Here is a 26,163-nt window from a genome sequence, read left to right as displayed (position 1 = left end):
CGATGTTTCTGACCCGCTGTACTTCCGCTTTCTGCGGGCGACTTGTGACTTCTTTTTCTTATTCTCTGTCACATTCTTTGGTCCAATTAAACAGAATTTTGGTCCAAATAAGCAAACAATATTAGGCTTATGTAATATAATCTGTTTCGGTTCTTTAGGATTCAGTCCGAATAAGCGGCTGGTCCGATTAACCGGTGGTCCAATTAACCGGAATCGACTGTATATATATTTGCTGAATATACAGTATACTGTGAAAGCTCGGGTCACGAACGTCTCGGACCACATACAAATTGGGTTACGACCAAAAAGTTTGCCAAACTTTTGCATCTGTTCACGACCACACAATCGGGTGACGAACAAGCCAGTTTCCCTTCCGGTTCGTACACGCCGATGATTTCCGCACATGCTCAGTCTCTCCCTGTGCATTCCTTGTGCAGCGAGCGAGCAAACGAGCGAGAGAGAAAGAGAGCGAGCGAGAGAGAGCGTGAGAGAGCGAGTGAGTGAGCGAGAGAGAGAGAGAGCGTGAGAAGGCAGTTGAATGCACCGGGCTTGTTTTTAAGGAGACTGCAAGGTTAGTTTTCTCTGTTCAAGGTTTTCTCAGTGTTATTCAATGTTTTTACATTTAGTTTACTATTACACTGTGCATTCTATGGTATAATTAACTATTTTTGTGCTTACAAATCTTTAAAAAAATATATATTTACATATAGCTTGTACGGTCCGGAACAGATTAATTGTATTTACATACAATCCAATGGGGGAAATTGCCTCGGTTCACAACCAAATTGGGTTGCGACCAGAGCTTTGGAACGAATTATGGTCGTGACCCGAGGTTCCACTGTATATATAAATATGTGTGTGTGAGTGTGTGCTCAACTTGGAATTGACTGCCATCCCATCCAAGGTCTGTTTCTGCCTTAAGCCCGATGCTTGCTGGGATAGGCTCCAACTTCTCTGTAGCCTTGCTCTGGATAAGCAGGATTGGAAGATTGATGGCTGGATGTACAGAACGAATTTTATATTGTTGACTAGGTGATGTAAATATGAAATGACATTGGGTAAAATAAACAAAATAACATTGTTATCAGCTATATCAAAATGGAGACAAAACAAAAAATATGATGTCAGGAATGGTTTGAGGAGCCAAAAAGAAAAATATTCTAACTGAATAAATCCACATTTCTGAAAAGGAGCAAAACATTTCAAAATAAAGCCTGTTCAATATAATACGATACATTACATCAAATACATAAGAAATTTGATGGACGAGAGGAGACCATTGAGTCCATCAAGCCTATTTGTGTAGCTAATAGCTAAGCTGTCCCAGTATCTCATCCAGATTCTTAAAGGTTGTCGAGGTTTCTTCTTCAACTCCATGTCTCAGATGTTTGTTCCAGAGTCCCAGAACTCTTTACATAAAGAAGGGCTTCATGGCTTCAGGTTTAAATGCACTTCTCCTTAATTTATTTTACACTGATGTCCTCGAGTATGTGTTTCACTATTAAGCCAAAAGAACATTGCTGGACTGACTTTATCAAGGCCTTTGAGTAGATTGAAGATCTGCATTAGGTCCCCACATAGTCTCCACTTCTCGGGACTAAACAGGTTTAATTCTTATAGTCTGTCCTTAAGTCCTGGGATGCATCTGGTTGCTCTCTCTTGCACAGCTTCAAGTGCTGCTGTGTCTTTCCTCATTACATTACTGTACATTTGCTGCTTATGCCTTTGCTAGTTGTAAGCCTCAACCAGATGTGTCAAGTCTTTAGGTTTTGTCTACTCTTCTATCCAAAACAATCTATCTGTTCTCCATTAAATTTGAATTTGGCCCCAGTCCTTCCTTTAGTATCTATCTAATTCTAAGATTTCTGCTGACTTGCCTAATGACATTCTGGTAATAGATGCTAATCTTTTAAAGTTCAGTTTTATTTCTGTAAATTGTTTGCTTAACTGTTTCTTGTCTAACTGTTAACTGCAGCGATGCAGAACAGGCCTGTGGAGACAGAGGTGCGCACGCCTACAGACACATGGAGTGGCCTTGGTTTTTCCAAATCAATGCCAGCGGAAGCATTCCAGGAACTGCGGTGTGCTGGCCGGCGGACTTACAAGCCGTACCTCAGTAACAGTTTTCAAGTAAGCCTCAGTCTTAGAGATGCTTGAAGCTACCATATAGAAATGTCAGTGGTGTTGTGTCACACACCTAAGCATGAATGCAAATTATGTACTCACCATGCATGGGCAGCGATTTCACTGATGAAAGGTAATGCCATTCTAAACATCTAGCCTGAAGATGGTCAATGATGAATGGGGTATCTTTAGTAAGCTTTCAACTCTGTTTGCCTTCAGTCGAATCCTGTGGGGCTTTCACATTTTTTGTGCTGACAGTTAATAATCTCTTGTTCTGAGTGTTTATCCCGCATTGATGAAGGGTCCGCTTTTCAGCACATCATCTTCTATTTCTTCCTGTCCAAGGCATCTTCAGGTACGGCGTCAGCTTGTTTCCTGTCCTTGATTCAACCAATCCAGCCATTACTTCTGTGTTCTGTGTGGTATTTTGTCATCAGGGTTGAAGTGAAGGGCTTTATTGGCCATCTGGTCGTCACTCCAAATCACGTGGCCATACTACTGTATGTGTACTTTTCGCATGTTCTCCATGATTGGTGTCACTCCCATCTCTTCATACATCTTCATTCATTACGCAATCCAAAAGGGTCAGGCCTAGGGTCTGTCATAGCATCTGCATTTCCATGACACGCAGTACTTGCTCATGCTTGGTTGTCACAGGCCAACACTCTATACCGTAAAGGGCGACTGATCGGACGACAGACTTGTATATCTACACCTTGAGGTAGATGGGCATTCAATGGTCACAAAGGACACCAGTGACATGACCCCATTTTAGCCAGGCCGCGTTGACCCTCTCTCAAGCGTCAAGAAAGGAGCCGCCATCTGACAAAATAAGCGAGCCGAGGTATTTGAAGTGACTTTATTGAGGTCTTGTCCATTAATGTTAAAAGGCACCTTTGCAGGCCACTTTCCATGTATTCCGTCATTTTTGATACTGAGCCAAAGTCTGTTTTCTTTCAGCTGGTCTTTCCATTGTCGTGTGACCTCTTCCAGCCTTTGGCACATTTCCTCCATGAGTAGGACGTCGTCAGTGTAGAGGAGCATCCATGGAATTTCCATTTGGATGTCTGAAGTGGCAGTGTCCATACGGAGAATGAATAGTAGCAGAGACAGGGCTAGTCCTTGGTGGATGCCAACATGGAGGTCGAAAGGCAGTGAGGTTTCAACCACACAGTGCACGACACTGGTGACATTTTCGTAAAGAAGTTGAATCCATTACACGTAAACTTCTGGGATGCCATGCAATCTGAAGGTGCACTAAATCAGCTCACAGGAGACTTGGTTGAAGGCCTCCTACAGATCCAGGAACGCCATGTGCAGTGCCTTCTTCTTTTCCAGGAATAGGTGTGCTGCATGAATGGCATCTGTTGTTCCGCAGCCTTTGACGAAGCCACATTGGTTGGGCGTCAGCTGACAGTTAATAACATGCTGTTGAATTTACCCTCCACTGCACATTTCACAGTCACGACCCCTTCAGAGTATCCTCTGCTTCTGCTTCGTCACCTGTATCCTACACTTCATGACATGCATATCAGGGACAAAGAAAATGACTCCCATGCAAAGTTCACTTTTCATTAGCATGTTCAGCTGAATTCACAAAAAGCGATGCACACCTCCTTACATGCAGATGATAGTGTCTGCTGTAGCATCCTCTCAATGTCATGTATGAGGTATGTGGTTGTCACGGGTTGTAGTCATCATCACACTGAATACCCTGGAGAGAGATCAATACAGACATTAAACAGCAATGGACTCGTATAAAAAATACAAGAAACAAAAAGAGTTCAAGGGCCATGGGTATAGTTCAGGCCCACTGTACCTTTCGGTCAGTTAGCGCAGAGAGCTGAAGTGAGTCAAATGTCTTCTGCTTTCTCTTATGTCTCATAAGTTACAACAGATCAGCAAAGAGAAAGTGACAAGTGGCAGCGACAGCGACAACTGGCGGGAGCGCAGACGATCGACTTCTTCATTCTGCTCGCCTTCTTTCCCAGTCTTTGGCTCGTCATCGTTAAGAAGCAGGCCCGAGCAGTCATGTATGTATTCTGGTGTGCACCAATCTAATTTCATCTTCTGCTCTTCTTCTTCTTCTTTTCACTTTGACGTCTGTACATCTGTCTAAGTTTCTGTGGCAGAGTGATGGGTGCCATAATGTTAAAGGAACACCTCAAATCCTCTTCTCATGGATCCCATGTTTTCATCCTGTCTGTTATGTAGAGAAGAGATGATTGAAGTGAGGTGCAGGGCCCCTGAAATTATTTAATCATTTTGTTTCTTTCTGTTTTGGGATTCAGGTTTTGTTGTCCTACTATATAAAGACTGTTAGTATTTGGTGTTTGCTGTTATGTTAATATTAGGTCTGAGCCCTGTCCAGGGCCTCACCTTCCACATGTAGTTTATTATATTACCGTTATGTCTCAGCTCCACTTATCCCTCCAATTTTCCTATGCAGTTTATTATCTTAATATTAGGCTATGACTCCACCAATGTTTCATCATTCCATGTGCACTTCATGTCAGTTTAAGCCGAGGTTCCATCCAAAATGTCCTCTTCCATGTTCAGCCCATTTGTCCAGACTGCTTCTGGGTGTCACCAATCTTTGTTTCGTTTGTTGTTTATGTCTTTCCTCAATGCTTAACCTTCTCAAATATGATCAGTTATGCTTTTGATATACAAGTGCAAACCTTCACACTAATGTAGGTGTCTTAGGCACTGCTGTCATTAAGGCTGCAGTTACCTGACAGGACTATAAAAGTCACCAGTTTTCCAAAAGCTCTTCATTGTGGCCATGGTAATCTTAGGCTCAATGTGCGTCGTTATCTTAGAGATTCTTAGTTTGTTTTTTTAAGTGTTAAATTCTGGGAACTGTGGATAAGTTACAGTATTTTGTTCTGGTATTTTAAGTGTGTATTTGTTTTTGTGATTGTGACTTTAATTTTCATTTTTGCTTTGTGCCCTTCCCCCACCATAACCTATCATCTATGTGAGAGGATAAAAAGCTTTAGTTTCATACAAAAATGTCGATCTTCGATTTTCAATGGATCTCAACCTTTTAGGTTCCCCTAATACCGAAGACATTGATATCTCGATGATGGGTATGTGTCTGTCTGTGTGTATCTCTGTGTCACAGTTTCTTGAGGACGGTCTAGAGCTAAAATGTTAAAAAGCGAAAAATACCAAACTCGAAATTTAAGCCTGTTATGAAATGACGATGTGCTGATTAGGTTTTGATCCAAATCATGCAAGAGAAAGAGGCACTCTAGAGGAACCCTCAAATACCGCAATTCTGCAATTAATTATGAATTCCTCTCATCAATTGCTATCGTAATGACCTATTTTATGATCAGAAAGGTCATAAACAATTACTGAAATGTTATAGAATAGTTTGCGTAACTTAGTTCCTAGGATGCAAAGCCCACTGACGCCCATGTCTGATTTTTTCACTTGAAAATGTGCTATATAAATAAATGTTGTTATTGTTGTTGTAGCATAATGGGCAGTGCACACTTTGTCCTACAGTGGGCTTAATACAAGGTTTTTGGCTTCTTCTTTGTGAAGACCACTGCACTCTTATGTTTCTCTTGAGACTGCAGCTCATTCATTAGCTCACCTTCTTTCACACTTATATGGGATGGATGTTTTGTTGTAACATAGAGTGTTTAGAAGAAAGAAGAAAGCCAGGAAATTGGAAATGGTCCAAACCAGAGGGTCTGTGGTTCTGTCCTAGCACGTCACTGTGGCTGCAGGTTGAACAGCCACTCTTAGATCTTATTGATCTAATTGATTGATTACATGGCATGTTCTCTATATTTAAAAGAATTTCCAAGAATTGTATTTTTTGACATAGCTTTAAATGCTTAACTTTCTTTAACCATTCTTCATATAATTGATTTTTTCTGTGGAGCTTCCTCCCATAATTTAATTAAAATACTGACAAGTAGTGATGATCTAAACATGTCAGTTTTGAATGTACATTCAGTTTTGCAATACTGGCACTAAAATTGAATTATCTGGCAGTCTTGCAATCATGAAAATTAAAACTCACTAAATTTTTTTTTAGGATTTTTTGAAGTTTTTTTTTTATGTAAACGGCTGTTTTCAAATGTAATCTCCTATTTCTGTCAAAATTTTTCTTTAACCCGATGTTTGTCGAATCTGACAATCAGGAGTCCAGGCTTTCAGGCATTCGATAAGCCACTGAGATCTCAGTGCTTGATTTAAAGTCTTCTCTAATTATTTTGGAAAATAGTTCAGTTATGAATTTCACAGTGTTTGGACTTTTTTCCTTCTAATATAATTTTTTTCCTTCTAATATCTCAATTTTGCTCATATTTTCCTGTATTTTTTCATCAGTTTTGGATAGGTTTTGTTTTAACTTTACATCAAAGTTATTACTTAAACATACCTCCTGGTCTTTTATATCCTGATTCAGTTTCTCTGTTCTGCTGTGTGTTCCTGCTAAATCCTTCTTTATATCCTTTACATCATTAATTGTTATCCTGAGTATGGTAATCAAAATCTTCAACTCAGGGAGCTCATTCCATCTTGTCCATGCACTGAAGGCAGACCTTTGGAGTTGATGCTGTTGACTCCCGTGGGGTATCAGTAGCAGTAGACAGTGGGGATAAAGAGGTCACAATTGGGTTAAATATGCCACTCGAAAGTATTGAATTCTCATTGCCCACCTCACTTACAGTTTCGCTGTCAACCAGAGCAGATGCTACATCATGACCTGGCTGATTCATTCCTTCACCTGTCTCTTCCAGCTCAGTCTGTAGCAGGTCATATTATGAATTTGAGAGCAGCTTAGACGTGGATGAAACTTCAGCTACCTTTTCTTTCTCTTTCTGACCTCTTGATCTCCTGATCATGCTTTTAATAGACTTGTAATTGATTCCTTTTGGGTTTCTTAAATACACGATCTGTTGAATAGACAAAAATAAATAACACCACTGCCAGCTTTGCACCATCTCAGGTGTCGATCTCTTGCAACATGTAAACAAGGAATACGGCTCAGCAAAGCCTCATTTACACTTTGTGTTTACCCTTCTTCTCTTCAGCAGCAGTGTAAAGCCTGTAATCCATACCATATCGGTAAAAATCTATTCTATTATGCCTTCAGAGCAGTGCAGTGCATTTTAAAAAATATGATATGCTGCATATTTTGCACATGCAGATAAACTAAAAAGCACTTCTGTAAACATTCTTGTGTTTAACACTAGAATTACCAGAGCCTACGAAAAAACTCGTAGATCCGTCCCACCTTAAATCACTTCTCACCTCTCCATCAACATATTTTCTCCTTTAAATGTGTTGATAACCAGCAAACAGCAAGCAGCCTGCTATCACATACCCCACTGGCGCAGTTTTCTCAGCTCAAGTCTGTTTACCTGCGTGTCAGTTGCTTGCAGTTGTATAGAGTGGGAAGTCAAGCAAAATGACCCCTTTTATAAATACTATATCGTTATTTGGAACACTTGCATTTCATGTGTGTTCCGTGTCTACAACCATCTATGTAAACACATCATTAAACAAGAAACGTTTAAACATTTTTCATGTTTTAGTAATAATCGACAAAATGTAGACATGAAGTTTATAAAGTGTGAAGCCTGAAGTCCAAATATCAAAGAAACACTTTCACAAAAGGTACAAATACTGTATAACAGAACAAGTGCGCTTTTATTCAAAAATATAACTGCAGAAAAACAACACGCGTTAGGGTGCGACATTGACACATTTACTATGACTGCTTCGGTGGTGCAATGGTATCGACTGGTAATCGAAACTTCATGGGTTCGATCCCTGATGAGTCTGTTTTGAGAAGTGAGCTGCTCTTATTCTTACTATTTTAGAATAAAAACATACATTTAATTTCAGTCTGTAACAGCCAATGTAAATGTATGATATTTTTAAGGTTAGCTTTTTTTTTTTTTTATTCACTTTCATTCTCTCAGTCGCATTCACGATCCTACTCTACCCCCCCTATCTGACACTGCTGTTTTCACATAAAGACGAGCTATACTTGTGACTTTAGGCTGTAAGAAGTAAGTAACTAAATCCAAGGCTCTGGTAATTCTAGTGTTAATTTACAGGAAAATCTTACCACACTAAAACTAACCAATACTACCATTACCTAGGAAACTACCTTATCCTAGCTGAGGATACGTACCCTTACAGTAATTTTTTTTTTCACTAAAAATCTTTATTTAAATTAGTTTGGTAACACTTTAATTTAGATATAGCAAAAAACATCTAGCACTCATTTACTTTTATGTAACAAGACCTTAACAAAGGCTTCTTTTGCTCTTCATAGCATTTAAAAAAATAACAGTGGATCAGTTATTCATCTCTGTGCCATTTGGCGTATTGACATGATGGTAAAATTACTTCTTAATTTGAAAGGTTCACGAGAAATATGTTTCACCTTAGCCACTGCTGACCATTCCAAAGTGAAGTTTTGTTAGTTGGTCAAACTACAGAGATGGACAAACACTTTATTGATGTTTTGTAAGTATTATGAAGACTGCCAAGATGTTTGCCTGCCTATGGAAAAGTCATCTAAAATAAAGTAGCACAGGAATCATGGGGTAGGAGGGTCTTTCATCTGATTGGCCGGCCCAGCACTGACTCAGCTGTAGAATGGCCATTAGGGGAGAGGCAGCTTGTTGGCCGAGGTCTCTGGGCCTCTGACTGGCTTCACTGACTCCTTTTCTACCATCTAGCTGTGGTTATACGATTTGCTGATGAACAGGTGTTGTTGTTACTCATTTATGTTAATTAGTTTGTACTTTGCATCTGTAAAAATCTGTTATTGTTATATGTGATAGTTCTGTATTAAGTGGGTGAATAATCTATTCTTGCATTTTTGCCTTGAGTATTGTAGTGGTGCTCTGTGCTGCACTTGGTGAGGAGGGCTCTGTGAGAACAAAGTAGCTTGTATTGTTGTATTGTATTCCTGAGGCGGCCATGATATATTGGCCATTGAGCTCAGTGAAGAGGATTATTTGTGTTCTGATTTATGTATTGTATTCACCCCGTTTTTTGACCCCCATTGCACACTCAACCTACATGGATTGGGGTCTCTTTCTTTTGGAATTGCACTTCCCAATATTTTTTTCATTTGTTTTCCCTAACAGTTTTTTTTGGTAGATTTTTTTTCCTTATCTTCTTAAAGAGTCAAGGCTGGGGTCTGTCAAAAACATGGCTTGTTAAAGCCCATTGGGGCATTCCTTGTGTGATTTTGGGCAATACATTGTTGTTTTTGTTGTAGACAAACTGACATGATAAAAGTTTCCTGTGCTGTTGTTAGTTGTTTGATGTGGCACGTCTGTGGTTAATGGCATTTCAAATTTCTAAAACCTGTTGGAGATCTACAAATCTGTGTGTAAGTCTCGGACTAAAATTGTTGGCTGCATCTAAGCATGATAGATAGTGGATTATTGTGGTGTATTACTGATAAATTACATTGTCAAAAAATACTGAACCATTATAATCTTTAGATAATGCAGTTGTGAGGTTATTTTTAGCTTAATGGAAATACTGAGTATACACTTAGTTGCTGTAGCATAAAGGGTCACCAAGCCATCTTTCATACATTTCTACATACGTTAAGTTTTTATTTTTTACTTTTGTATTCATGGACATCATATTAGATAGATAGATAGATAGATAGATAGATAGATAGATAGATAGATAGATAGATAGATAGATAGATAGATAGATAGATAGATAGATAGATAGATAGATAGATAGATAGATAGATAGATAGATAGATAGATAGATAGATAGATAGATAGATAGATAGATAGATAGATAGATAGATAGATAGATAGATAGATAGAACATTATTTGTCCCCAGAGGGAAATTTGGCTTTTTACAAAAGCTCTTTAAATAAATAAATAAATAAATAAACCATACTGTATATGCACGCACTAAAGCCTGAACACACACCAAAATGACTAAAATGGAAGAAACTTTAAAAAGAAAAAAAAAACTTCTGATGCTGCAGTTAGTTGCAGTGAGGCCTTATGCAGGTGTGTTGCTGTTGGTGTAAAAGAGCCCCCATGCCATTTCTTGACACATTTCTGCTGAGTAATTCTTTGGCTGAAAGTCCTCAGTGTTGGTGTGTCAAGGAGAGGATGTGCAGCATTGTTTATTACGGCACACAGTTTTGTTTTAATGCTCTCCTTTTTATGACCTCCAGGGGGTCCAGAGTGTGTCCCATAACTGAACTGACCCTTTTAATTAACTTGTTGATTTGGTGGGCCTTTCTTGAAGTGATGTTACCAGCACAGCACACCACAGTGTGGTTACCTGCTTTAATTTAAAAGAGCAGGAGAAGTGAGCTGCAGTTTCCACAAGACGACAAGCATAGGATAGGGCAGAGGCAGAAGCAAGAGTGTTAGCATACAGTATAATGAGACCTACCACTGTATTCTGGTACAGTATGGGTAATCACTATAGTAAATAATCATTGCCATTGTATTGAATAAATGCAGAATATCTTTATTAGCAAATTGAATAAATGAATACACAAACCATATTCCCTTTTTATATGGTAACCCTCAGCCATCCAACCTTTACCTACATTTGACCTGCCCCTACCTAAGGTGTATTTGCTTCAACGTGTGACTGCAGGTGTTTCAAACTTTTGCCATCAGGGCCGCCTGTTGATTGAGTAAAAGAAAATACATTATAATAAAATAAAAAGGTAACCACTCTCGATTTTAAATTGAAACAGTAAACTAATTCATTGAAGTGCCGTAGAATGCTTCTCTCTTTTGAGATAATCAAGTTCACAAATTTGCCAATGCTTCTCGATGAGCGATTTTGACATTTCGAAAATGTCTACAGTGTGTTGTATTTAAGATATCTCTCTGTTATATAAAAAAATTTTGGGATGAGCCGAGACTTTTTCAGAGAGACACTTTCACGTGCCATGAGACAAAGAGTAGATGACAAAGTAGAACATCGCACAGAATTCAAAAATGTTGGCGCAATACACATGCAGAGCAGGTTAGATCAGCTTTTCTCAACCTTTAAGTATTTTCGACCCGAGTTTTCATTACAGTTTTAATCGCGTCCCCCCCTAACATTTTTTTGAAATGTAGATGCATATTTTGTTATACCTACTTAACTTTTATCGACATCTATCTAACTCTATATTTATTGTTCTAGTATCAGAATGTAGTTTAAGTTAATTTGTTTTGGTTTCAACTGATGTTTTTTTCATATTTTTGATTCTTGTTTTCTTTTTTTCACATCTTTGCACCCCCCTTTTTGTTACTTTGCGCCCGCCCCACAGGTTGAGAACCACTGGGTTAGATATAATGGAAGTAAGAAAATTTGAACGTCTCCAAAAAATTATAGTAAAGATCGCAGTAGCGCAAACAAACAGCAATTATTACTTGGTGAAATAACGGAACAGCGTGAAGAGATTGAATATATTGTTTGGATTTAAACTTTAAGTCGGAGACTAGTAGATCGTCTAATTCATGTTGCCATCAGAGAAAAGTAGTGTTTCTTCCCAATGAAGAGGCGTATCCGCGAGAATTAAAAGATTTGTTATCTGGTGAAAGTGAAATCCACGTACACTGTCATGTTTGGGTCACAGAATTGCGCAGATACACAGGAGATTTTAGAGACAGAAATGTTATTCAGACACTTCAAACAAACATAAGTCTCTTTCAGGAGTGAATCGAGCTCCGTGTGTAGTCATAGGGGACAGTTCTATCTTTCAATTAAAAGAGCAGAAAATCTTCCTATTCATAGGGGTGCACCTCAGGAGTGGAACCCCCAACAGGAGCAGAGGTTGTCTGAAGAGGGAGAAAAGAGACAAGGCAGTGAGACAAAAGGACAGTTGAGCGAAGTGAGCAGGGGGCAAAACCCCCTAGTCTTCATTAAAAATGAACTGTCCAGACAATTTTCCTTGAAGAAGAAGTGCACCAAATTTCAACAAAATTGTTCTAGTTGGAGACGAGGATGGACAGACAGGCAGACATGGCTATCGCAGTAGGTGCTTTTCATATTATATGCAGACACACTTAAAAAGGGAGCTTGGCTAAATAAACTACAATGTATCATTGAGTTTCCATGAGCCCTGTTTAGTGTTTTTCAGTCTTTTGATCTTCTTTATCTGTGTTTCTGGATTAATTTGCCAGTATTTATTACCTGCTCATTATTTCAGATATCTCTTTTTTACTTTCTCGTATACAAATTATAGGGAAGGTATTGTAATTGTCCAAAAATTTGACCTCAAGATTTTGATGAATCTCAATGTTTTAAACCTCCCTGAGTCCAAAAATACAATTTTTGAAATTATGTCTGCGTGTCTGTCTGTGTGAGTGTGTGTGTGTATGTAAACACAATAACTTGAGTACGCTTTCACTTAGGCCACAGGTGTCAAACTCCAGTCCTCAAGGGCCGCAGTGGCTGCAGGTTTTCATGCCAACCATCTTCTTGATTAGTGATCAGTATTTGCTGCTAAGTAACTTCTTTTGCCTTAGGTTTAACTTGACTCTGGCTCCTTAGTTGTCTCTTTTTCCTTAATCAGAAGCCAAACAATAATGAGACACAAACACATGACCAGCTCTGCCCATCACACAATATCTGAAATTAAAGAAAGGTGATGGTCTCGGTAAGTTTGATCTCTCAGGTCACCAAAACATTTTGATGGCGTTCTTAGAAATAACAGAAAAATCAACAGTTTTGGAAATGTCTGCTGTGACAAAACGAGAGCAGGAACAAGTCATGGAATTAAATAACGGGTTTAATTAACAGCAAGAATCAGCTTCTCGTTAAGAGATTGGTTGGAGTTTGAAATCCCAGTTTAGCTGGTTATCTGTCGGCTCGTTTCACATATTATTTCTGTTTGGCTGCCATTTAATGAGGAAGGTAATCAATTCAGAGGCCCAAATCCCTAAAAACAGGGCTGTTAAAATGAGAAGAAAAGATGTTAATTAGCAGCGAAAACTGGTCACTGATTTGGAAAAGGGTTTGAATGAAAACCTGCAGCCACTGCGGCCCTCCAGGCCTGGAGTTCGACACCCTTGACTTAGGCCAACCAAATTTTGCATACAAGTATTAGGTACAAAATGTAGATTTCTATTAACTTCTGGGCTATTTCCGCGAACCGGAAGTGGTACTTTACCTTTTATTCATGCAGCTACAGAGTCCAATTTATTCAACTTTACTTTTATAATAATTGTTCAATATATTATTAATTTGATCTGATTTGTTGTTGATGATTCTTTAATGTACATAATATAAAAATATAATCATTGTCTTGTGGTTTACTCCTCAAATATTCTTCCCCATATCTGAGTATACATAAAGTCGAGGGGAGATCACTCCCGAGTTTTGAAATATGGACTCTAGTAGTGATGAGCGAGCACCAAAGTGTTCGGGTGTTCGGTCCGAACACATCGCGATGTTCGTGTGCTCTACCGAGCACCCGAGTATAATGTAAGTCAATGGGAGACAACCAGGCACCCCCTGCTCTGAAGAGGGGAGGGTGCCTGGTCCATTGGAAAAGGTCAGAAAGTGACAGAAACACCACCCAAATGGACCGGGAACAGCATGGGGACGATGTCTGGATGCATCTTAGACTCCCAAGTCGCTGCTGAGAACCAGTTTGTCCGAGTTGTACGCCACTTTTACAGACTGACAAAAACACACCCAAAACTCCCCCAAAAAATCAATTTTACAGGAAAAATGACGCTCTAAAACATTATATGACAGTGCCTGCAGGTGAGCTGACGCTCTAAAACATTATATGACAGTGCCTGCATATATAGCACCCGATGACGTGTTCCGGCCAGCCAATCACTGTAATGCCAGCACCTGACATGGCTACTGGTATTACAGTGAGGGCAGTACTTACCTACCCCTTGATTGGCTGTCTCCAAGCCGCGAAACGTGCGGGGTGGAGACTCGAGCATGGCGCACGAGCACATGTGGTGCTCGTTCGAGTAGCGCCATGCTCCGAGCATAGCGATGCTCAAGCCAAACACAAGTTCGGCCGAGCATGCTCGCTCATCACTAGACTCTAGCAAATAAGATCTCCCTGTACTCCATACTTGTGATGGTAATAGCTCTATACATTGATATTAGTTTCAGCTGTTCTCATGGCTTGTCTTTGGAGATGTTAAGGACCCCCTTGGAGTTCTGAGCATGATGTTATACACATTTTATATCCAAGACACTTATACCGAGTCTGCTGACCGCCTACATGGTACAGCTGGCCTTGTGTGGAACCTTCTAGAAAGAAAGTACTTTCAACAGTAAGGTTTGGTTAGAATTCAAAATGATGACTGAACAGCTGCTGTGATAGTTGTGATCAGCGTGAGGCCCACTTCAGAGCGAGGCTTCTGCGCTACAATATACATCTCTCCATGCTGAAATGACTGCCGTAGGGGCTTATCCATTCCTGTTTCCTAGTGCGATGCTTTTACAGAAGGACTGTCTTTGGTGAACAGCATGAAGCAGTGCACTCATTATTCGCACACAGTTGTTGTTTCTTCCATCCATGAATCAGTTTACTAGCATCACAAAGGGAGTGATGCAGGTGGCCGCCTTCATATGTGTTTGTTGATAATACTCTGGAAAGTCTTCCTACCGATGGGCACGTTATTAATCCACCTCTTTTTTTTTTTTTTTTTTTTGCAGCAGAGCCGTTCTTCAAATGTGGCAGTTTTCCAGAAAGCATCTCAGAGACTGCAAGCAACTGTCGCTTCCCTATAAAACAAGCAAGCAACCTGACGGAGCTCTTCAGCCAGCTTGGGCTTGGCAAATACTTGGACATCTTTGAGCAACAGGAGGTAAGTTAACACCACTGGTGAGACAATAGAGGGCGTCAGTGGCACTTGATGGGAATGCAATAGGACATCTCCCTCACACTCTACTTGGCTGAGGTCATTTAATCTCCATGGCATGCATATGCTGTTCAGGCAAACCTCATTATATTCTTTTAAAGATCTACAGAAACTGGAAAATGGATTGATATAGCAGCACAAATCTCCACCTAGAAACTACATTAACCTGATCCAATGCCTAATCCAGGTGTACACCTGCTGTACTCAGGTGCCAATCCAGGCAGTGATGTGTGGTGAGGTTCATGGCTGGCGAGGTACTGACTCCTTTAGAGTGAGATTTACAAATATATGAACCCAAAAGAGTAGCTTATTTGCTAGTCAATTGGCAGTATGCATGCTGAGTACTGGTTATTTTTCAAATCTTATCGGCATTCTTTACACAGACATACAGCAGGTAAGGTACATATTTAGCTATGAAAGAATGTTACATTTATAGCGAGGAGAGAGAACAGTGAGAGCGCATTTGCTCTGCGTCCTCCTTGTGTTCTAAATTTGCCGTTGCAGTTCCACAATTCATACTCATTCAACACAAATGGAAGTACAGAGAGGTGTACAAAAAAAACAGATTTCAATTTTGACCTTGATTTAAATATTTAGTTGTTTTTAAAATCTTTTAATTTTGATGCTTTAATCAATTTTAATACAGACTGTTCAAAAAAAGGATAACAAGACAAACAAAAGAATATTTTATTTAAGGTCAAAATTTAGTTTTGAAATATTGAATTGTTTTTTTCTCAGTCTAATCCCATTTATTATAAAATTGAAAACCGTTTATGGTCTTACCTTTATTTGTAAATGAAGTCCATGCGCTTACCCTTCTCCACAAAAATCTAAGTCTCATCTTGTAGTAGTCCTCCTTATTTTCCTTTAGTTTTAAAAGTCTCTCCGCCTCAATGGAGAGTATCTCCAAGAAGAACAGCAGCAACAAGTACCTGTTGGGCTCACATGTGCTCCCTTCAGGGCGGCACGGTACTGTCTGCCTCACCTTGTGCTTTTTCACTGCGGTTTTATGTTCCAATCAGCAAGACTAAATATGTCACACACATTCATTAAAGATATTAGCCGGACTGTGGAAAGTCAGGGTACATAATAAATATGTCTGCAAACCTTATATTGCCGACACACAGAGAGACAGCAACAGGCACGCTCCAACTTCATGCATCAGTTACATGAGGTGAGGCTCATCGTTTCTCCCCTGTATTTGAACAGGAGATGCGTAAATTCAGCGATTTTGACTATAAAAATGATCACAATTATTGGAATCATTGTTATCATTATTCGTTTTTTATTTTTCATGATCCTCATCTGCCACCCCTGACCGCGCGTCCCTGAATCCAGGGGGATCGTCATGTGGTAGTTGTGGCAATGAGCTATCAGCGCATGCTCCCAACTTCTCTCTCTGAGTGAAACTTGTCACATCTAATTAATTATTCTCATCTCAGTTCATTCTGCCTCATCTTCATTCTTTGTGGTGGTTGGCCACGTCTCAGGCTTCCTTTCATTACACAGCTGTGATGCCCCAGTGCCTTTGGTGCTGGCAAAGCTCCCTGTTGCGTCATCTAGTAGTTCATAACTGAGGATGGATTATGGCAAGCAAGGAGACAATAACAGGTTTCCTGGTGCAGACAGTGCATGATTATTAAAATCAACAGGTGCAGAAATAAAGAAAAAAAGGAGGGAAGTTTAATAAATAATTGAAAAACAGTTTAAATCCAAAAAAGAATTCTTCATGTACAGGTATCTTTTTCATTCTTGCACCCATTCAATACCACCCTTCAGCACTCGGTCTAGTGGGATATGATCACAACCAGTCTTCATGGCTGCTATTCTCAGCTCCTGCCCATCTGCCAAATGGTTCTGAGCCATTGACACTCACGCCAGTAGATTCATGGACAGATACTAAGTCATAAGGCTACTGAATAAGCAATTATACAGTGGGATGCAAAAGTTTGGGCAACCTTGTTAATAGTCATTATTTTCCTGTATAAATCGTTGGTTTTTACGATAAAAAATGTCAGTTAAATATATCATATAGGAGACACACACAGTGATATTTGAGAAGTGAAATCAAGTTTATTGGATTTACAGAAAGTGTGCAATAATTGTTCAAACAAAATCAGGCAGGTGCATAAATTTGGGCACGTTGTCATTTAATTGATTCCAAAACTTTTAGAACTAATTATTGGAACTCAAATTGGCTTGGTAAGCTCAGTGACCCCTGACCTACATACACAGGTGAATCCTATAATGTCAAAGAGTATTTAAGGGGGTCAATTGTAAGTTTCCCTCCTCCTTTAATTTTATCTGAAGAGTAGCAACATGGGGGTCACAAAACAACTCTCAAATGACCTGAAGACAAAGATTGTTCACCATCATGGTTTAGGGGAAGGATACAGAAAGCTGTCCCAGAGATTTAAGCTGTCTGTTTCCACAGTTAGGAACATGTTGAGGAAATGGAAGACCACAGGCTCAGCTCAAGTTAAGGCTCGAAGTGGCAGACCAAGAAAGATTTAGGATAGACAGAAGCAACGAATGGTGAGAACAGTCAGAGTCAACCCACAGACCAGCACCAAAGACCTACAACATCATCTTGCAGCAGATGGAGTCACTGTGCATCGTTCAACCATTCGGCGCACTTTACACAAGGAGATGCTGTATGCGAGAGTGATGTAGAGGAAGCCTTTTTTTCCGCCCACAGCACAAACAGAGCCGCTTGAGGTCTGCTCAAGCACATTTGGACAAGCCAGCTTCATTTTGGAATAAGGTGCTGTGGACTGATGAAACTAAAATTGAGTTATTTGGGCATAAAAAGGGGCGTTATGCATGGAGGAAAAAGAACACAGCATTCCAAGAAAAACACCTGCTACCTACAGTAAAATATGGTGGTGGTTCCATCATGCAGTGGGGCTGTGTGGCCAGTGCAGGGACTGGGAATCTTGTCAAAGTTGAGGGACGCATGGATTCCACTCAGTATCAGCAGATTCTGGAGACCAATGTCCAGGAATCAGTGACAAAGGCAACAACCCGAAACACTGCTCAAAATCCACTAAGGCATTCATGTAGAGGAACAAGTACAACGTTCTGGAATGGCCATCTCAGTCCCCAGACCTGAATATAATTGAAAATCTGTGGTGTGAGTTAAAGAGAGCTGTCCATGCTCGGAAGCCATCAAACCTGAATGAACTAGAGATGGTTTGTAAAGAGGAATGGTCCAAAATACCTTCAACCACAATCCAGACTCTCACTGGAACCTACAGGAAGCGTTCAGAGGCTGTAATTTCTGCAAAAGGCGGATCTACTAAATATTGATTTCATTTCTTTTCTGTGGTGCCCAAATTTATGCACCTGCCTGATTTTGTTTGAACAATTATTGCACACTTTCTGTAAATCCAATAAACTTCATTTCACTTCTCAAATATCACTGTGTGTGTCTCCTATATGATATATTTAACTGACATTTTTTATCGTAACAACCAATGATTTATACAGGAAAATAATAACTATTAAAAAGGTTGCCCAAACTTTTGCATCCCACTGTAATGACCAATATTGTAAGAAAACACTATGTTACATATGTGTGTATTGTAATAAGACAAAAAGAAACAGTGAGAGTGTTAAGACACCCATGGGAAAATTGAAATAAGGTTTAGTTAAAATAAAGCACACGAAAATGCAAAAACAAGTTGTTTTCTCAGACCAGAGTCCTATTTCAACTGTTGAAGATGGCAGTTCTTCTGGTCATATGGCTGCCAGGCAGGAAGAGGCGGGCGGACACAGGAAGTGATGTTGTTGGAGAGGAGCCATCAGTCTTCTAGTCTGCAGAGGGAGGAAAAGAGAGAGTGTTATCGCACAGTGCCACCCCCTGGATTGGTAGGGAATTATCATCACTTGAGCCCTTACACTGTCTCCCATGCACACACGTGTCACCGTATGTACTATATATATATATATGTATGTGTATATACAGTGGCTATAAAATGTATTCGCCCCCTTTGAAGTTTCACATTTGATTGTTACACAACATTGATTCACAGAGCCTTTAATTAGACATTTTTGAGCTTGATCAACAGATAAAAAGACAAAGTGAAAACAGATCTCTGCACTGTGGTCTAAATTAATTGCAAATATAAAACATTGCATAAGTATTCACCCCCGTCAAATCATTATCTAGAAGATGCACTTTTGACAGCCATGACAGCATTGAGTCAGTGCACATAGATCTCTCTGTCTCTCCATCAGTTTTGCACATCTGACACTGATATTTTTCTCCATTCTTCTTAGCAGAACTTTTCAAGCTCTGTCAGGTGACATGCTGATCTTGAGTGGGCACCTTTTTTTTTCCAACTCCAGCCATAAATTCTCAGTTACATTGAGGTCCAGACTCTGACTTTGTAGTTTTGAAGGCATTCCTGTGTTGCTTTTGTCTTAATGCTTGGAGCCGTCGTCTTTCCGGAAAACAAAACTTCTGCCAAGGCATAGGGTTTTTTTTCAGACCTTATCACGTTTTCCTGCATGATTTCCTTGGGTTTTTCTTCAATCATTTTCTCCTCACAAACCTCCCAGGGCTTGCAGCAGAGAAGCATTCCCTTATGCTTCATGGCGTGGGTGATGCGTTTCTGATTGTATGCAGATTTTTAAAAAAGGCTCAAAAGTTTAATTTGCTCACATCAGACCACAGAACCTTCTTCCAGCTTATGTCAGAATCCCCATTTGCCGTCTAGCAAAGACTAGTCAAGGTGGCATGTCCCTTTTTAACAATTGCTTTCTCTTTGCCACTCTCCCATAAAGATGCGACTGGTGAAACATCTGGGCAGCAGTTGTTGTGCGTTGTCTTCCCCATCTCATCAATGACAGCTTGTAACTCCTTTAAAGTTCTCATAGGTCTCTTGGGGGTCCGCTCATATTTGTCTTCTTATTGCACGTTCACTCAGTTTTTGCGGATGGCCTGCTGTAGGCCGATTTAGAGCTGTGCCATACTCTTTTCATTTCTTCATGTTAGGTTTAACTGGACATTCAGTGACTTGGTTGTTTTCTTGGCTTCATCCCCTGACTTGTGCTCATAGAGGTGTTTGGACTGTTCTTTTGTCTTCATTGTGTAGGTAAGCCCACCATAGTTTGGCCCTTCCACATTCAGTCGCATTTAGAATGCAATCAATTACAATTCCAGACAGGTGACCAGCATTGATCACATTCTGTGACTTCTCAAACCAATGGGCTGCTCCAATGATGATTTAGGGGTGTCATATTAACACTTATGTGACTAATTATTTTGTATTTTATATTTGTGTTATATATCTGAAGGTGTCCTGTGTTATCTGGCACCAAGCCGTTGACAGCTGATCCTTTATGTATGGGTCCCCAACTCCGGTCCTGGGAGGGCACCAGTGGCTGCAGGTTTTCATTGTAATCCTTTTCTTAATTAGTGACCTGTTTTTTGCTTCTAATTAAGTTCTTTTGAATTAATTTTATTTGACTTGCTCTGGAAGACTCAGACCCCTTAATTGTTTCTTTTTACTTAATTAGCAGCCAAACAAGAATGAGATACAAAATGAGCCAAAACAGGACCAGCAAACTGTGACCATCATACAATAAATGAAAATAAAGAAAGATGAAGGTCTCAGGAATACTGTTCAGCTCAGATCCACAAAACATTTTAACAGTGCTCTTAGAAAAGAGAATTCAATTTTGGAAATATATTGCACAATGAGAGCAGCAGCAATTCATGGAATTAAAGAATGGGTTTAATTAACAATGAGACTCAGCGCCTAATTAATCAACTGGTTGGAGTGAAATTGGTTGGAGTCTGAGGCCCTGACTTAATTGGTGTTCTGTTGGCTCACTCACTTCACATTTCATTTCTGTTTGGGTGCCTTTAAAGAAAGAAATAAAGCAATTCAGAAGAACAATGAAGAAATTCAGGGGAACACATCTTAAAAACAAGTCCATTAAACTTAATTCAAAAGAAGTTAATTAGCAGCAAAAACAGGTCGCCAATTAAGAAAAGGGTCAGAATGAAATCTGCAGCCACTGAGGCCCTCTAGGACTGCAGTTGGGGACCCCTGCTTTAAGTCCTTTAATTTGCAAGGTGACGCCTCCATAGATCAGATTTGTTTTTCCAGCACATGCCACAGAAGCTTGAATGGATTTGAGAAATTTGGAGGCCAAGTCAACACCATAAACTTTTTGTCATTTTCCTCAAACCAATTCTGAACAATTTTTCAATATGGCAGGACTCGTTATCCTGAAGTAAGGTAACACTAGTGTCATGAAGGGGGCTGTATGTGGTCTGCAACAATCTTTACGTAGTTGGAACATGTCAAAGTAACATCTGCAAAAATTCCAGTGTTTCCTAGCAGAACATTGCCCATCACACTTTATCCGCTGGCTTGCCTTCTTGCTATAGTGCAACCTGCCTCCATAACCTCCCCAGGTAAATTACGCACACGTACCTGGCTGTCCTCATGATCTTGAAGCAAACACAATTCATCACTTGCTCAAGGGCCCAATGGGGTGGAATTACTTCTTGCATTTACAGGATTTGAACCAGCAACCTTCCTATTGCCAGTGCAGACCCCTAACCTCAGAGCCACCACTCCACCCAGGGAAAATAGAAGTGGGTTTTCATTTTTTGTTAATCTCTGGCCCAGTTAGACCACATTTGGAGGTCTTTCTCTCACTGGCCCAATCTGGACATTTAGAAGGAGGTCTAAAATCTTTACTATTTTAAAGTAACTTTAGGTGGATTGGGATTTGTGATCACACAATTTGGCAACCCCTGACAGCCACCACCTCATGTTTTCATTTCTCTTCCTCAGATTGATTTCCAGACGTTTTTAACGCTCACTGACGAAGACCTCAAGGAAGTTGGAATCTCCACATTTGGGGCAAGAAGAAAAATGTTACTTGCCATTTCAGGTAAAGCACAGTGATCCAGGCATATTGCCAATTGTGGAAATGGCTGTATTAGATAAATGTCATTTTAACAAGTAGTCACCTAGATAGGCCTGGTGCTTTGGCAGCTGCTCAGTCTGTTGAATTTCACATTCCAACATCATGTGAATCTTTAATATTTTCTGGAAACCTGAAAACTGTGTAGCTTTATATATAAAATGTTCATATCAGTGGCCTTTTATTCATCAGACGTAGTTTCATTTTCTAGGGCACCAGCATCTATTCTGCCAAAGCTCAAAATCATTGATTCCTAAAAGCTTTGCTTTCTACGAGCCTGTCATAATAGAAACCTTGGCTGCATTGGAAATTCACTGCCTTAAAGGAACCTTTTAAAAAGAGGTCACTTTTCACCTGCAGAAACGTAAGAAAAGAGCAGTGATCTCAACAAAATGAAAAATCAGAGGAAATATTTGTCAGATTGAAACAGGCAGAAAAAGTGAAACTGAGAATACAGCCCACTAATGGAAAGGCTTTAGAGACTGTCATAGTGGAGCTCGTGGTCTTTAATTTGGCTGGAGCAAACCCACCGTGTGCTGTCGCTGCAGCTGAAATCTTCGCTCGCCACTTTTGTAAAGAATGACAAACCAGATGTGCTCAAACACTGACGGCCGTGCTTGGAAGGTTCATTGACACTGTGCCATTCACTGTCTGTCTGTCTGGAGTTTGCATGTTCTCCCCATGTCTGCCTTGGTTCTGCACAGGCACTCTGATTTTCCTCCAAACTCTGCATAGTAGATCAAAGATCTTTCTTTCTTTCTTTCTTTCTTTCTTTCTACACTGCCATTTGAATACATTAAAAGGCATGTTCTGGCTTTAATGCACTAGTACCTGCTATGAAAGGTGCTATATAAAAGGACATTAACATTACCATCATTCATTTCTTGCAGCAAAGCCTAAAAATATCAAATCAATTATGTAAAAGCAAGTTACTGTTATATGAAAATAGAACAGAAACAAGGAAAGGAAAAAGTAAAGAAGTCAAAGGCGTTCTAATTATAGTCAAATCCAACACAAACATTGCATAACACAAAAATTAACAATAGTTGTTTCATTAAGAAACTGAGTTACAAGGTAAAATGAAGAGTGAAAAGAAGGTACATTTTGATAGTACACAGGTCTACAAATAATAAGTGAAGATACTGAACAAATATATACAATGTACATTTATTTTGTAACAGACACTATACGATAGAATCCTAATATTAAATATAACAAAGAAGATCAGTTGTGACAGATAGGGGGCACTGTCGCCCCCTCGAACCTTCAGATCAGACGCCAGACACCAGATAAAAGTCCAAATAATGGATTTATTATAATAATAATGTTCACAAAGCACTCTCCACTCCACAATACTCAATAATCAAATACAATTCTCAATAACAATAATCCTCCACACCTCCGAGCAGCTCAGTCACTCTTCCTCCCAACTCGGCTCAATCTGCTGGGGTTTCCCATCGTCCTTTTAAAGTCCTTGACCCGGAAGTGCTTCTGATCCCTCAGTCCATGTGATTCTTAACACTTCCGGGTCAGGTGAAAACTCATTTTCTTCATCGTCATTTCCTCTGTCTCTGTGACCAGGACATACTTCCAGGTTATAAGACAAATAAAAGTCTCTGAGCCTCCCTGCAGCGTCCCCTTGCAGCCCCCATGGTATCCAGCAGGGCTGTGAAGGAAAACTCCAATGTCCATGATGCCCTGCTGGAATTCGGGGCACCTCCATGCTGCCGGAAGGACTCCATCTAGCGGTGTGGGGGTATTGGCCGGGATGAACGGCTGGCCATATCTCACACAGTCTAATGAAGGTAAATGAGGCACTATGAATATAAGCGTATGCATAGTGTATATAAATGGTTTAAAAACAAAAACATGGACCCTCCAGAGGTTTATTTTGTCCAGGGATGCTGCTGATAAGAGTTTTAGCTTTCCACTCCTCTGTTGTGAACTGGCTACAGTTCAGCCATTACGTAATGGAGAGATGTTGTTGGGCTCCATGTATGTTATTTACAGTAGTTTGGCTTCCTGTCTGTTTTAATAAATGGCTGTGTTCACGTGTAATGTTTTTGAGATTAGTAATTTGTAAATTGTGCATTTATATCTACCTGTTGTGGACCACTGGGGTGCGTACAGCTGCCCTAACCTGACATAGACCAGCAGAGACGCAGGTGCAGCACACAACGTTCTTTATATACAATTGGGGAGACGCTTTTTCTCGCTCCTCAGAGCACAACACAACAGAACACCAAAATATACAAAGACTGTCCTTTTCCTTTCTTTCCTTTTCTCAGTCCTTTCTTCTCACAAACTTCGTCCTTCTTCCTTCCCAACTGTAGCTTCTGAATGGAGTGAGGCGGCTTCTTTTAGTCATCTCCTGGGAGTGCTCCAGGGGGTTCATCAGCATTACCTGGAATCACTCCCAGGTGTGATGGAAGTTCAATATTTGGCTCTGCAGTCCCCCCTGGCACCCAACAGGGCTGTGCCAAACTCCAACTCCCTGCATGCCCTGAGAGAATCCATGGTGCCACAGCCACTCAGGAGGGTGGTCCCGGAGAAAGTAGTGCCCCCCATAGAGTTCCTCTCCCTCGGTCCTTCCATTTGGCTGGTATCCTGGCCAGGTAATTGCTGGGGCAACCTGCCACACTATAAACTTGTCTCTGCGTTTCGCACCCGCAGTCACTGAAGAGCACCATACAAGAATAAACTAAATTGAACATAAGAAGGAGCATGTTTAACGTCTTTGGTTGTTGTTTAAAAATGTGGTGGTTGGTTGCTCTTTCTAAGAAGAATTTTGCATAACATGTCTGCATTTATCCAATTACACAGATTTAAATAAAACGAAGAAGAAGAAGCTCCTGGAACCCCCAGTTGTGCGGCCAGGCTATCTCGAAGGGGGCGCCAGTGGACGATTACCCTGGAATGTGGACATGGACGTTGACATTGCAGCACTCAGCAACCGCTGGTGATACATGTACTCTTGCATTTTTTAACGAATGGCAAAATCTCCATTTGTATTTTGTATGCGCTGCAGCACAGAAGATCTACTGCCAGTGCTGGATCAGGGCAGACTTTTACAGCTTATTTTATGCAGCCACAAAAATGTGTGCAAAATTGAAGACAGGTCAGGTACAAATACATGACGACAGATGAGTTGATAAAATGATAAGAAACTTTTGCGGGCAAAACTGATTATTTTGAGGGTCTCTCCTAGCCTCTCTTCTTTGTCTCTGTTGCCCCGTTTCACGCCCGACTGTTACCTGTTGTTTTTTTTATGATCATCACTACCACACAGAGGCTTGCAGACTGGGCATGTGGATGGCATGTTAAGGATGACGTCCTATAAAGGCCAGAACCAGGTTCTTATTTAGCAGATCAGCAGGTGGATGAAACCGTAAATGGAGAACGTCTCGCACATGTCACACTGGAACTGCGCAACAGGAGTGTTTTTTTTTATTACTTTGTTGTTAGCACACATGACAGATGGCAACTTTAACTCTTGTGAATTAAATATTGGAATTGGGTCTGAGCAGATGAAGACACGTGCATAATGACTTCCAGAGGAGTTGGAGAAAGGCTTTGTCAGCATGCACCTGCAAGCAGGAAACTGGTGGGAATTAATTCAGCATTGTAAACGTTTCCTCTACATAACATCACAACCTCAAAATGGATTAAGCAGCCTTGATAAAAATGTATGGCTGGATGAGTAAAGCAGTTAGAAACACACGCGATAAAGGCTCAAGGAAGTGAAATCTGATGATCTCTTCAGTTTTTACTGTAACATTAAATGAATGCTCTACGTAAAATACAATATGTGTTTATATGTTACTTACCTTGTGTAGTATGTAGTGATGGCCAAGAAAAATCCTTACTCTCATGTTTTTATGGAGAATGGAAATAACATTTCTGGACAACGCAGGACAACAGCAAACAATTTCAAAAATATCCATGAAATATAACACTTGATTCATATAATCCACACTTCAAATTGTAAAGTTGTATGCTCTCAAATACCAAAACACATGCACTTTTTTGTTAAAATTTTGTTAAATAGATACATTTGGAAAATGAAAGTAGTCCACAAACAGGAAATCTGTTCATATTGGATTGCACCTTTGTGTTGAACTCCCACTTCTCCATCCTCAGTCATTGGTCTAGAGTCCTGTCTTCTATTCACAATTGTAATCCCAGTAGACCACCTGGTTGTGGACAACTTTCTTAATTAAC

The 26,163-nt window shown here is 40.1% G+C and overlaps 1 protein-coding gene across 3 annotated transcripts in view; it reads left to right on the top strand.

Annotated features, from left to right (window-relative positions):
• Positions 1–25,719, top strand: part of bicc2 (bicaudal C homolog 2) — a 98,579-nt gene extending 72,860 nt beyond the window's left edge. For all 3 annotated transcript variants that reach the window (XM_039776030.1, XM_039776029.1, XM_039776031.1), the window contains 5 exons: positions 1,976–2,130; positions 4,013–4,157; positions 14,789–14,940; positions 21,810–21,909; positions 24,766–25,719. In XM_039776030.1, the coding sequence (XP_039631964.1) occupies positions 1,976–2,130; positions 4,013–4,157; positions 14,789–14,940; positions 21,810–21,909; positions 24,766–24,905 (692 nt within the window). In that variant the 3' untranslated portion in view covers positions 24,906–25,719. The remainder of the gene's footprint in view (positions 1–1,975; positions 2,131–4,012; positions 4,158–14,788; positions 14,941–21,809; positions 21,910–24,765) is intronic.
• The last annotated feature ends 444 nt before the right edge of the window (positions 25,720–26,163 follow it).

Source organism: Polypterus senegalus, chromosome 13 (assembly GCF_016835505.1).
Source record: "Polypterus senegalus isolate Bchr_013 chromosome 13, ASM1683550v1, whole genome shotgun sequence".
NCBI lineage: Eukaryota > Metazoa > Chordata > Cladistia > Polypteriformes > Polypteridae > Polypterus > Polypterus senegalus.
The sequence above is the reverse complement of the archived record's forward strand: the minus strand, read 5'-3'. Positions and strand labels throughout refer to the sequence as shown.